The following is a 13,605-nucleotide window of genomic DNA, read 5'->3' as shown; positions in this document are numbered from 1 at the left end:
AGAGCATTCATTTGTTCGTTAAAAGCGTGACTATTCTCAAATCCGTCGACGCTTGGCAAACAAAGAGCGGTGGCTCGCGAAAAAGTCCTTTTAAAAATGTTGCGGCACGTACAGAAAGAAAGGCTCCATTACAGCGAAGTGGGAGAGTGTTAATATAACAATTTAAATCAATAAAAAAACAAATAAATTTTCTATAATTTTGAAAACTTTTATGATTATGTAAACACCCATTACCTACTAACTATTTTTTAAAAGTTTTTTTTTTATGAAGTATTATGATAACGATAATTAATAATATTACCATCAGGCACCTGTAGATTTCTGAAATGATAACAGAAAGAAACACGTGTTTCTTTTTGTGTCTGTTATAAATGTCTATTGTTATATATATTTTTTTAGCCTCGGATTATCTTGTACCTCTTTTATAAATTAATGATAGTTACAATACTTTGAGTTTAGACACGGACCAATTACCAAAAGAGGATATAAATCAAACAATTTTTTAATTATTTTTTTCACAATGTTTATAGGTTATTCTTTAAAACACATAATACAGTTTCAAATTTAAATATATATATATCCTACGTGCTCCAGTGATGGAGTTAATATTTTAAAACATTAAATTATTTAAGCTTCTAAAATGATCTTCTGACTATACTAAGTTTTTCAACTGCTCAGATACCCGGAACGGCTGCCATTTTGTTAAAATATGGCCCAAAAATAATGTTTGAACAACTGTAAATTTGGTCGAGAATCAACGAATCACAATATTTACATTAAATTAAAAGTTATATAATAAATCTATTAATTACATTTCATTTCATTTAAAGATTTCTTTTTTTCCTTTTATATCAAGAATCCTAAAATGCAACGATTCCTATACGTATATATATACTTACGTTGTAGCCTATACATTTTCAAAAAATGTTTTCAAAGGCACGGTAGCATTTATTTTTCTCTAACAAAGATATTGGCTACTTTATTAAGTTAATTTTTACACATACATTATAAGAACATATTAATTTTTCATACAAATATTCATTGATCATTGATTCAATTATATTTATTCACTTAGTAAACGATCCTAGGCAAGATTACCCAGTTTTTTTAAAAGAGCTTCATAGATATCTATGCCTTTTAAAAATTGATCCAAAGCAATGTATTCATCGATATCGTGCAGCTTAGGAATCATATTCGTTTTGGTAGTAAATCCCAGAGCTGGGATGCCCTTAGTTCGAACTACCACCATATCAGACGTGGCAGGGCACACTATTGGCACCACGGTCAAGCCTCTGAAAGAAAATATCAGCAAACTTTAAGATCTAAATAATACGGTTCAAACTCCTTATCCAATAAACTACTATGTTTATCATTATTTAAGTACAAAAAATAAATAAAAAACAAGTTTAACAATTTTAATACAAATTAATTTGTTCAATAGTATAGTATATACTTTGCCAAATAACGTACAATTCCTTTATGGTGTCTCGCATCGCCATCCAGTATGGATTAGTTTCATCGACAGCTGTCGCAGGAGAATTCTCTACCCGTCTTATATACTCAATGCTAGATTCATCACCAAGTTCAGCCATCCATGAATTAAGCTGTTTATCGAAATGGAGATTGTAAAAAATGTGCCTACAAGTCACAATTATAACTTTAATAATAAGTTAATTATTCTATTTACCATATCTTGTAAATCATTTACTTCCGCATCGACTGATAATCGCATATCCATAACAACAGTCACGTTAGTTGGAACAACATTAGGAGCAACTCCACTCTGTAAAATATTTAATGTCAAAAGATCTATAACAAAATTAGTCCTTCCTATTTTTACTATTTAGGTGACAACCTAAATACGAGCTAATAGACAAGCTAATGCGGGCAGATAAAGTACCCTATTGACACTACTATACTATAAGACGTATATATAAATTACTTGTAATAGTATAGGTGCATCGCCGTTTATGATGTTAATACTATATCCCTCGTTTGTGAACTATACTGACTTACTACTAACCATTCAAATGAGTACATAGGTAAACAAAGTAGTACTGTTTGGCGATCGATTAGTTGACAAATAATTATTTAAAATATACAAATCGATAGTATTAAATGAAGTTCTTGTAGATGTATAATTATTATTTATAATCCTGATGGCGATGATGAAAACATACCTCAATCATGTTGACGTTTATTGAGTTGTATGCTCCAAAATCAAAGGCATGCGTGGAATTTTGTATCTGCATTTGTTCATTTCTGTACTCCATAGCGATATTTAAAAATCTTTGTAACTAAAAAGGAAACTAATGTAGGTAAAAAGTAAACAAAAATTAAATAATGGGCGTGAATCTATCATTTAGATTATTTTTAAATAATGAAATGCAGAAGATCCTTATAAAATAATCTTGACTAATTAAATAACTTATTGCATCTTTACCCCTTCTATCACGTTTCCACTGGCTACTATAGACCCGTGTCCACCATTTCCACGGATGATGAATTTTATCTCTAAAAACATTAAATATTTTTTTTTAATTTTATAAGAGAATAATTCTCCAAATTGGGGCTCCAACTTATAATTGATTTTCTTGGGCATTTTTGAGTACGATGTACCGGGAAAGGAGATCGCTCTCTAACTCCTAAAGGTAAGCTCCTACAAACCTAGAATGGATAACAGCTCCTCTCGGGGTCAGATATCATTAAAACATTTCAAATGTGAAAAATTATTTAAGTTCATTTCACAGCGCTTAATACACCGTTCGTCTAGGCCACATGACGAACGGTAGACAGTGATGAGTTGTTGCTTGTATCACTTTGGGGTATCGAATTTATCAGTTAGCAGCTACGCTAGCCTTTAGACGCTAGGACTATTGAGATTTTTGCGGTCTGAAAAAAATCGACAGAGAGTCGACAGCATCGGTAGATGAACCTCGGCTTAAACGTTAACTTTTCTCAACCTTCAACCAGTGTACTTGGGCCGAGTCTGTGTAATGCAAGCAAGGTTCGTGCATCGTTTTAAGCAGCCAAAAAGAGGAAGACAGCCAAATGTTTGATATCAAAGAGTATGGGATTTAGACGTATCTCTTGTCCTATAGATGAGGAGAAAACAGTGATTATTAAACTTTAAACGGGTCACTCCACTTCTCTAAAGAGAACTCTCTTTAGAGAAGAGAAGGTACTTACAGAGTTTTTGAAGAACGGCATGGAAACGTAGTATATTAACATTAAATTAAGTGTAATGTTTGTTATGTTATTTATAATATAAAGAGATCAACAACGACAATAAAAATAATTTTCTTACGCCAGGGCCGTTTATCTTGATATGTAACATACATGGTATTATCTTGAGACGTAAATCCTTCATCAAGAGCAAAACCAATATTTAAAGATTTAAATTCTTCAGTCTCAACGAACGGCACCATGCCCCTAAAACCTCCGGTTTCTTCATCTGAAATCAAATAAATTATAAATAAATAGAATTGTTTGTTTGATAAATATAACCACGTCAAACAAAAAAAGTCGTAAACTTTTTGTTTTGTACAAGTATAACTCGCATATCATATTACAATAACAGAAGGTGTTAAGATAGACAAATCATAACTTTTTCAAACCAAATATTCCGTGCAATTATCTTATTATAATATTAAAAAGCATTTAAAAAAACAATCCCCGTTCTACTTATACATTTATATATAATTGCTATTAATGTGGATATAAATATATGAGTGTTCCTATAATAATACCATGTATTTTTTACTATTATATCAACTAATTATATCATGCCAAATCAAGGTCACGTTTATTTATTTATCTTTACTCCTAGCATTAGTACAGGCAAAATATATAAAATATTGTTTCATTAGGTGGTGGAGGTGAATATGCGATAAATATGGCGTAGGGAACCTCACAATCTCCTTTACCCTGTATTTAAGAAGAACATCTCGTACTGAACTGATTTGAACGGAAATTACGATATAGCCCGCATCGTGATTTTCGCGTATCGATTACGTAAAAAAAACATAAAAGATTCGCCTATGTTCTCTTAGTTTTATGTTACTAATTATTTCAATGTAAATAAAAAATATTGTGATAGATAAGCTTTAGGGAAAAAATCTATTAATAATAACAAGTTAGCACACCTTGCGTATTTGTACCTATTACTTCTAATCTTTTATATAGAAGAAGAGGAAATGCTATATGATATAAGTTAACATATAAATACATTAAATGGTTTATGGTAACGATTGAGGAAGCAAAATTGGTCAATCTAACTCAAATGCAGCTATTCCACGTAGGTACATCCACGTCTCGAGTACAAAAACTTCAAGCAACAAAAGTACGACTAATTAGGAATATAATAATAAAAATAAAAATTTGTTTGTATGAATAAATATCTTTTTTGGTATTCGCATTTAAATTTTTGCTGGAGGCTGTTAAGATTTTTCACGGTATCTTTTGTAAGTTATCATGAATATTCATTAACATCATAATACGATTATGATGTTAATGAATATACGAAAAACATTTATGGATATTAAGTAAAGCTATTTAAAATTTACTTACCTGGCATAACAGTGATATGCACTGTTCTGTCTAGAGTCACATTATTTTGAATTAGTTTTCTTACAGCCTCTAGGTATTGAATACCTACATCCTTGGTATCCTGCGAGCCGCGTCCATGTAAGTTACCGTTTGCGTCAACATGACCCGAAAAAGGTGGATGAATCCAAAGGTCCTAATGTAAAATAATGTTAATAACGTAGATTCGTCGTTCGTGCTATACTTTGAAGCTCATGACATTTCTAGAGGTTTCTTAAGGAAATGCATAGATAATGTTTGGACTGCCTGCATTTCCCAAGTATTTAGTACAAGCAGATGAAACCAGCAAGTGGATGTAGCACATTTTAAGTGACAAGTCTGAATTATAATATAAAGTTTAATTAGCTTTCTATTATAAATTTGTTAAAAATATAAAATACTACTTACAGCACCGGCAGGCACGACATCTGCATGTGAGTTAAGCATTATACTCGGTAGTTCCGGCTGGCGTCCCCTTAATGTCATAACAAATATCGGTAATCCGAGCGGTCGGTACACGGCATAAGGTAAGCCCAACTCTTCTGCTTGACGCTTCCAAAATTCCACTGCTAATTCTACAATTAAACATTGCGTTTCGCAATAACAGCCAACAGTAGTCGGAATTTGTTAAATATAAATGCCTGGAGAGTGGATGGAAGGAATCGACGGACCAGTAGACGGGTGGAGGTGTGCATCGGCGATAAGGTTGGGAAAATTATTATTTACAGGTCTAGGTATGTCATTATACCAATAAAATTTGGGAGATATTAATGGCTAATCGAAGGAATCGAATGGCGACTCTGTTCAATATAAATTAAAGATTCATTTTAATAATACGAACTCGTACAAACAGTTCGTACGAGTTCAGAACACATATCATGTTGAAAATAATATTAAGCAATTGATTTTTTGCTGAATTTATCTGAACCGTTTGTAATTAGAACACAGTTGATAAAGCTATGAATATTATGTAAATAATAAAATTACAATGTGAATTTGTGCAGAATATTTAATTCTTGGTTCGCATGGGTGCAATGTTGATTCTAAATATACCAACTACAGAATGTCTTACAATTTTCGCAGTCTTTCAGTCATTAGACAATACAAACCGCTTAGTCCCTGCGTTTTAAATCTGTAATATCTTCGATAATATTCATTTAAATTACATGTTGTAAAGGACCGTATTGAACTATATTAAATTCACAATGTATTTTAGGTATTTTATTGGATAAGGATTAAAATGCTGTATTGCTTAAAATCGCTTCGAATATAAGCCATTAATTCTCATAAAAAGTAAAGGAAAAAATGATTGTTGTGGGCTAATACCATCCCGGACTTTTTTAAAGTTTTTTTTAAAGTGTACAATACTGTAGTACATTATTTTGTTCTATCTTTATTTGTTGCAAGCGTTTGCAATGTAAAAGTAAAAAATGTTAAGGATGATTATCATATAGGATATCAATCTATATTTAAAATAAAATGCCAAATGGGCCATTCGACGGTAAGTAGTCTCCACCGTGCATTAAAAAAAAAAACATATTATTATTACGCGCACATATTTCAATGAATGGTAATGTTATCATCGCAAAATTCAAGTACCTGTCTGTTATTGTCGATAAATATGTCATATTAGATACCCTACTACTTTTTATTTAACTAATTTTATTTTTAAATTAATTTACCTTGACTCTAATTATTTTTTATAGCAACACAACTTGAACAAGTTTTGATAAATATTATAAAAGTATTTCGCTATTTAATTTATTTTAATTTATTTACGCTTATATCTACTCACCCGCATTTTCCTTAACACTTGTGTCAATTTGTATATATTCCTGTAGTCTTTTTATTGCTGGATTTTTTTCATATTGCTTTTGATTAGGTAGGTATTCACTAGATGAAGACTCGCACAAAATTATTTTCGTAATTAACAAAACAAAAAACGTTACATATATCATTTTATTTGGGAGCGACATTTTATGCAGTGTCGTATTGCCACGGGAAACGAGTTAAAATGATTATTTAGAAGTTGTATGAAGTAGGTATGTGTATTCATTTGTTGTATTTGACGTCAGAATTGTAAAGTCAAATTACGAGATTATATCGCGCCATTTCACCTATAGACACAAAAGACGTCCGGCGTCAATACAGCCACGTGACTACGCGTGGTAGGTACCTCTAATCATATTTTTGATAAATACGCAACACACAAGTACATTTTTATTTTATTAATGTAACATGGGTTTTCACGTATGTATAGACAAACACCATACGTAATAGTTCTATGTTTTCATTATATAATAATATATTGGGTCAAGTTCGGCTTTTAGAGTAAAGTCGAGATAATCTCTACTTTATTCTCGAAACGGCATTTGATTCTTCGTGAAGAAGACTATTCGAGTTTATTGGATTTCATATACAAGTGCTGTCTGAAGAATGTTTGCGAATAGCGATGGCAAGCAAATTAATGTTCAAAATTATTCGAGCTCATGGTATTGGCGTCTTAATTTAAGTAATCGACTATAAAATTGAGGGCATAGCATGAATTTATTTCAAGAAGAGTTTGAGGATTGGACCACACATCACCTACCTTTATTTTAAAATAAGTAAGTATATTATAGTTTTAAATACTATGTACAAACGCAATGATTTAATACTAATAAAGATAAATGACTGACCGTCATACAAAACACAGCTTAAGCGCTCAGTCTAACAGGGTGATATTTCGCAAAGATTTCTTTTAAACTTAGACGAGCTAATATTTATTTTTCAAATTCAGCCACTGTTTAATCTCCAAGTACCCGTAAAAGATTATACAATAATAAAATATATTTCAAATCTTGTAAAAAAAAAAGAAATCTATATACTCAAAAATACGTGCCGCCACGTAAATTGGGAGTTAAGACGTTATGCCCCCTGGAACACAACAATACTGAATATTGATGATTTGGCGGTAGAGTATATGACGAGTAACGGACTTGCACCAATCTTTTGTAAGTTAGAAAAGTATCAATCAATTTTGTATTTATGAAAAGTAGTGTTTCTAATAATTCACCTTTTAAAAGGGCAATAAATCTATAATTTGTGTGGAAGTTCGTCTTTTTCATGTTAGACACACGAATATCTTTAGGTACATACTTCTATTTGAAGTAATTTATTAATACTGAGTTAAAAAGAAAAACAGTAGGTACTTATTAATTCAAAAGTTTTTGAAGAAGTAAGGCCACAGAATAGGAAATTTTTATGAGATATTTTTTTATATAACTCTTTATATTTATATTTATATGTTCTATATCTTCATATACCTCATATATCATCATATTCACACAATAAAAATATGATCGCATTATTAGATACCGCTAATAAAGATAAGTGTGTGGCTGGGATATTATAGTATTTGATTATCACTTGTTGTTTTAAGACTTTTACACAAGCTATGCATAGTCTCGTCATATAAGTAATATGTATTTCCTAAAAATAACAAACGTTTGGTAATAAAATTATTTAGATAAACACATTTTGTGTGACTTACATGATAGGTCAGATATTGCTAATTGATTAAATTGCCTCACTACACAATTGAGGTCTTATTTCAATTTAATTCAATTTCAATGTGTTTACGTGACGCAATAACTCAGAGTGTATTCGAAAACTTTAAAAATAACTATCGAAAAATAAATGTGCTGGACTGAATAATATTCTTACTGTAATCAAATGCTATATTTTAATTTAAATAATACAATAACCATTTTTTAAATGAAACAATAATTATTCAGTTTTTAACCAAACCACGCGCCAATATTAGCTTTTGTTTGACCGACTAATGGTTGATTTCTTAACTTCAAAAAAATGTAACAAATATATTATAATAGTTATGTTGTATCAGACAAAACTATATCAAGAATTTTGAAAGTAATTAAAATGTAAAAAATAATATTGTGTTGTAGTACATGCAAACATCAATCAAGCCAAAAGTGGATATATGTAAGTATATAAATATGATAAATTCCAATAATATGACATATCGAAATGATAACCTTCTTTTTATGACAACCTCTTTGTCCTTCCTATGACAACCTTTTTAAATATAAAACTATAGGAAAGGCTTTTACCCATTTTCCCTAAACATGTACAAGGTATGTACGTACGTACGTACGTAAGTACGTAGGTATTAATAATAAGCAATGAATCTTTATTAATATAAAACCTAATAGAAATGATTTACTCAAATTATTCTTACAAAAAAAATTACCAACTCCTTAATACTCGCTGTCTGTCGAAGTCTCTGCCTGTAATAGGCTTTTTGATAATGCAAAAAATAAAGTGTCAATTATTGTAATTAGTATATATTATGAGTTTCAAAATGGTTATTTACTAACGAAAGATGAAACTAATAATTAATTTATTCAAAATGCATAAATTAAAATACATTTTAAATGTTTGTCAAGTGACACAAGACGCTTCTGATTGGTCGAGTTTATGATGACGTCGCTTGTTAACCTCGTTTGCCTACTGTATGTGGATTATATGTGCCACAGATTATAATACAGGCAAGTGACGTCACCGACTATTGCAGTGACGTCACCGGCCATTGCAGTGACATATTGTCAAAGTAGCGTTTTCGCGCGCTATTTAAATATGGAATTTTTAATTTGATATGTTTCAGAAATAATGTACTAAAAACCAGTCAAATAGCCCAATTCTCTACTTAATTTCCAGCGAAATAAGTTTGAATTTAGATCAAAAGTTTATACATTTCTTTTTCTTTCTGTCATTCATGGTGTAAGGTCGCAAGTGAATGTTAATATTTCGTCCAACCTCGCAAACCAGGATCTGCCTCTCCGCGTTCGTCGCGGGGCACACCTCCAATGTACGCTGGGCGTTGTACACACCGTCGTCGCTTTTTGGTACAAGGAATAAAAAATTGTTAAGACATTCACTACTGATAGGAGGTGGTGTACGTCCTGAGCGTGGATGCCTAGACCGAGAATCCCCACCACAAACGCAGGTGGTCCTGGGCGAAAAAAAATACTGAACAACCATTATATTTTAAGGAGCGGCATCATATAGCATCACGGGACACGGGGGTATTAATTGCTTTAATGGGAGTCTCACATCTCGAACGAAACGATACTGAACGGGCGTGTCAATAAACTTCCACTCTCCTACTTAAAATTAGTTGCAACGCTCTGTGTTGTCTCTGCTTGTGTTGTTTTTACACATGTCTATTCATAGATTGCCACAACAAATATTCCAGCAGTTAAATAAGTAGGTATATACCTAAATAAAAAAAAAGTTTTTTTAAAGAAATACGAAGTAATAATATTAATATACGGCGGACGACAATTGAAAAAAAAAATCATTTTAGTTATTTTAAAGTACCTAACTTATTATATTAAAAATCCCGAAATTATATTATGTTATATGATTTCTGTAAATATATCTGTCTTCTGGGGCTGTAAGTCAATCTCATTAATTCGATTTAATTTATCCTATAAGCAAAATGCAAACAAAACCAATAGCAAAGAATTGCTCAATTTATTTATTTTTAATAACATCTTTATTATAAGTACACTAAAATATTAAGTATTTTTAACAATAGATTGCGAAATTTTACACTCTTCTGAATAATTATTTAAGCCCTCGTTTAATTCAAGAGATATAAATTCACTTTCCATTGGTTCGTCATGGTCTTTAGATTTCTCATTATCTATATAAGTTTGAACTTCATCAAGTGCTAAATAAACTGCATTTTTTTCAATTTTATCGAGAATCTTTTTATCGTGAAATGAATGATTGTGTGGATTTGCTCTGAAAAAAAAGAAATAATTATAATGTAAATTAAATCATTAACACAAATGCTAACTATAAGGGTATTACTTTGCCTTGATTTAGTTTTCATAAAATACTAAATCAATATAAAACATATCGTAACTACATATAGCATATTTTCACCTATTTATGACAATGTTGCCCTTAGTGACAAGAAAAGCGGAACACTTCTTATTTCGATAGTCAATACAACGCCATCGACGAACTCCCGTTGCTTGTGTTGAATGAAGATTGTATATGTAACGATTTAATATAACTTGTAAAGAACCACGAATTGACACTGTGAATTGTAAGTTTGATGATGTAACTGAAACAAAATGTATATATATATATTTTATATAATATATTATTTTTTATAGTTTAAGTTAGTTTCAAATGCTTTTACATATGTTCAAAAACTACGAAGACATCAATGAAAACTAAATATAACAAATCATTTATCGAATTCCAATTTAAGTGTAGTTTTAAAATTAAAAAATTCCAAGAATACCTTTAGGCTTTTCACTTTTGTTTGATTGCACACCACTTTTAGTAACATTGTCATCAGAATCATTATTATGGTCATCCATAACAATGGAATAACTTGGTATTTCTTCATTGACATTACATTCATTCCATGTTTTCTTTGAACTGAGAACATAAATAAGTTTATCTAAATTAACTTTTTATGATAATAATTAAAAACAAAACTATTATTAATTTACTAAAGATAAAAATATACCTTGTGGATGAATTTGAAATATTTTCATGCCGTACAAATATTTTTCTCGCATTGGCTGGCAAAGATATCTGTAAAAGTGCAACTTGTAATTATTGAATTAGAAATAAGACCAATAACCAACCAACTGCAATAGAAAATATAAAAAGAACATATGAATAAAAAATAATAAATTATTGAAAAAAAAAATCTAAATATTTTTCTCATGATACTATTATTAGGCTGATACACTAAAATGTACATTATACCTTGTACTTGCTACAGACCATTTACAACCAGAAATTAATATTGTCAAAAATAAGTTTAAATAGGGACACAGGTAGAAAGTCTTGATCAGCATTATCAAATCTTTAATTAATGGTTCAAAATGAAATAATTTCTAAAAATAAATTACAAACCTTTTTTGAGACATTAGTTTCTCTCTTGATACTGCATGTACCACTTATGTTAGCATCATCAACTTCCACTTCAACTTTTTCTCCACTGTTATTACTGCTTTCAAGCTATAGTCATTAATTTAACAGATTAATTATACATTTATTTGTTACAGTAAATTTTTTATTTATAATAAAATAATTACCACAGTTTCTAAACCCTTGACATGAAGTGCTTTCGCTGCTTCAATGAAAGCTGACAAATTTGCAGAGGGTACTAAGACCTCTCCTGTATATATATATTCCAATATAAGAGATAGTGTTGTATGAGAGACGTTCTGAAACAATGTTTACTTTTTTAATACTAAACATACCCTTAGTTTGATAATGGAATTAACAAAAAACATTTTGATATTTGAATTTTCTAATAAGTATTTAAGAATTTTCTTCAGAACTATGTTAAAATTATAGATATCAGTTTTTAAATAAAAGATATTTTTTTGAAAACTAAGGAATAGCACCATGACAAAGTGTGATCACTTCCAAAATGTTTATGATATATTATTTTAACTTATATACATACATTGAGAAATATGACGGGATGTTGACATGGTGCTGAAAGAATTAATTGTTTCAAATAAGAACTTGATAAAGCTATTAAAACTTGATGTACTTTGACAAAATGCCCATCAGCAGCCAAAGTCATATCAACAAGTTCTCCATTCTGTAAAAAAAAAGAAGAAATAGCAACATGTCCAAAGGCTACATTAATAGATATTTGATATTTTTAATGATTTATTTACTTGCTGCAAACTAGCAAACCCAGAACAAATATTGGATTTGTATGAATCCCATAGGAGAGAAAATTGTGACTGCACCATTTTTAAATGGAAATGATAGTCATTAAATAATTGGACTTTGAATTCCTTTTGACAAATAATCTTAAAATTGTTAAAGATAACTTTTAAATAAGATTACAAACAACAATTAAACAATAGTAATTGTCAATTGTCAAGTTGTCATCTATAAATTTGTCTTTGCAAAATATAAGATTTCAGTTCAGTGTCAACTGTCACTTGTCAGTCGGTATACGGTATAGAATAAAGATGATTTGAAGAAGATTCCAACCATAGAGAAATAAAGCCAAATAAACAACATTTGACAGCAAATTGACGCTATATCATTGGTTGAGAGCTTGATTAGTCTATGATATTTAGTATGGATTTGCGAAAAAATGGCGATATGAACGTCGACGAAACTGTTCAGTATCAGTATTTTGAAAGTAAAATTATCCGATCCTCTGGGCAAAAAACCACAGCTCTCCTGTTAACAATGGCAATAAGGCGAAGTGAATACTTTTGATGTTCTTTTTTGTAATCCCACAACAAAACGTTAATGTTCTGTTTATGAAACAAATCTTAAAACTTAATTTTAGCAACCGAAATTGTCTTTACGGGCGTGCGTACAGAATGCACCTGTTTGCTAACATGTTTGGCATAATTTAGCTTTGAAAATACTGTTTCTAAATATAAAAAGCCATCTCCCTCTTTATTAATAGCCTTGGCAAAAAAAACTTCATCAAACCAAGTTTTATGTGAAGTGGCAGTAAAATGTCATTTTTGGGATCTATCATTAGATTTTTCGCAAACTCTGACCTTTCTGGCCATACTTTTATATTAGGTATAGTGCTTTTCTGTGGCTCTGCTGTATCCATGGTTTATCTTGATTAATAGCACGTTCGAAATAGAGTAAATATGCACTTATCACTTTTCGGAAATATTTTTTTGTTTGCGATTTTACAAAATACCGTCCGCAAACGCAACAACACTTATTTGATGCATTTAAGCAGTTCATTTTCATATTGGATTTTCTAATAAATATGTACAAAGATGTCGACGTAATCGAATAGAAACGATTACTAATGTAACGCTATATGCTAAACCAAGCCAAGCCGAGCCGAGTCAAGCCGAGCCAAGGCAAGCCAAGCTAAGCCTTGGAATTGAATAGCCGACCCAGTCTTTTCCGAACGTTTCTCATTAACACTCATTATGCAAAAAGGATTGTCGCCCATGGCAACCGATAACAGAAAAGAAAAGA

The 13,605-nt window shown here is 30.6% G+C and overlaps 1 protein-coding gene across 1 annotated transcript; it reads right to left on the bottom strand.

The window, feature by feature from the left end:
- Positions 1-553: 553 nt before the first annotated feature.
- On the bottom strand, positions 554-12,580 carry LOC125066415. The gene is made up of 17 exons (XM_047674482.1): positions 12,312-12,580; positions 12,092-12,232; positions 11,715-11,846; positions 11,533-11,637; positions 11,138-11,205; positions 10,907-11,046; positions 10,540-10,723; positions 10,182-10,395; positions 6,380-6,575; positions 4,993-5,159; positions 4,570-4,741; positions 3,308-3,454; positions 2,444-2,514; positions 2,181-2,297; positions 1,688-1,783; positions 1,471-1,604; positions 554-1,292 (listed from the first exon to the last, which is right to left on the bottom strand). Exons 1-17 carry the CDS (start codon positions 12,387-12,389, stop codon positions 1,085-1,087), a joined length of 2,370 nt encoding a protein of 789 aa, XP_047530438.1. The 5' UTR covers positions 12,390-12,580; the 3' UTR covers positions 554-1,084.
- Between the last annotated feature and the right edge of the window lie 1,025 nt (positions 12,581-13,605).

Source organism: Vanessa atalanta, chromosome 9, assembly GCF_905147765.1.
Source record: "Vanessa atalanta chromosome 9, ilVanAtal1.2, whole genome shotgun sequence".
NCBI classification, from domain to species: domain Eukaryota; kingdom Metazoa; phylum Arthropoda; class Insecta; order Lepidoptera; family Nymphalidae; genus Vanessa; species Vanessa atalanta.
Note: the sequence above shows the minus strand (reverse complement) of the source record. Positions and strands in the feature narration are given on the sequence as shown.

Coding starts and splice junctions, on each gene's coding strand:
- LOC125066415 (XM_047674482.1), bottom strand. CDS start 12,389: ATGGTGCAGTCACAATTTTCTCTCCTATGGGATTCATACAAATCCAAT. Junction 10,724..10,906: donor CAAAAGTGAAAAGCCTAAAG/GTATTCTTGGAA, acceptor ATTTTGTTTCAG/TTACATCATCAAACTTACAA. Junction 2,298..2,443: donor GTGGAAACGTGATAGAAGGG/GTAAAGATGCAA, acceptor TTTCCTTTTTAG/TTACAAAGATTTTTAAATAT.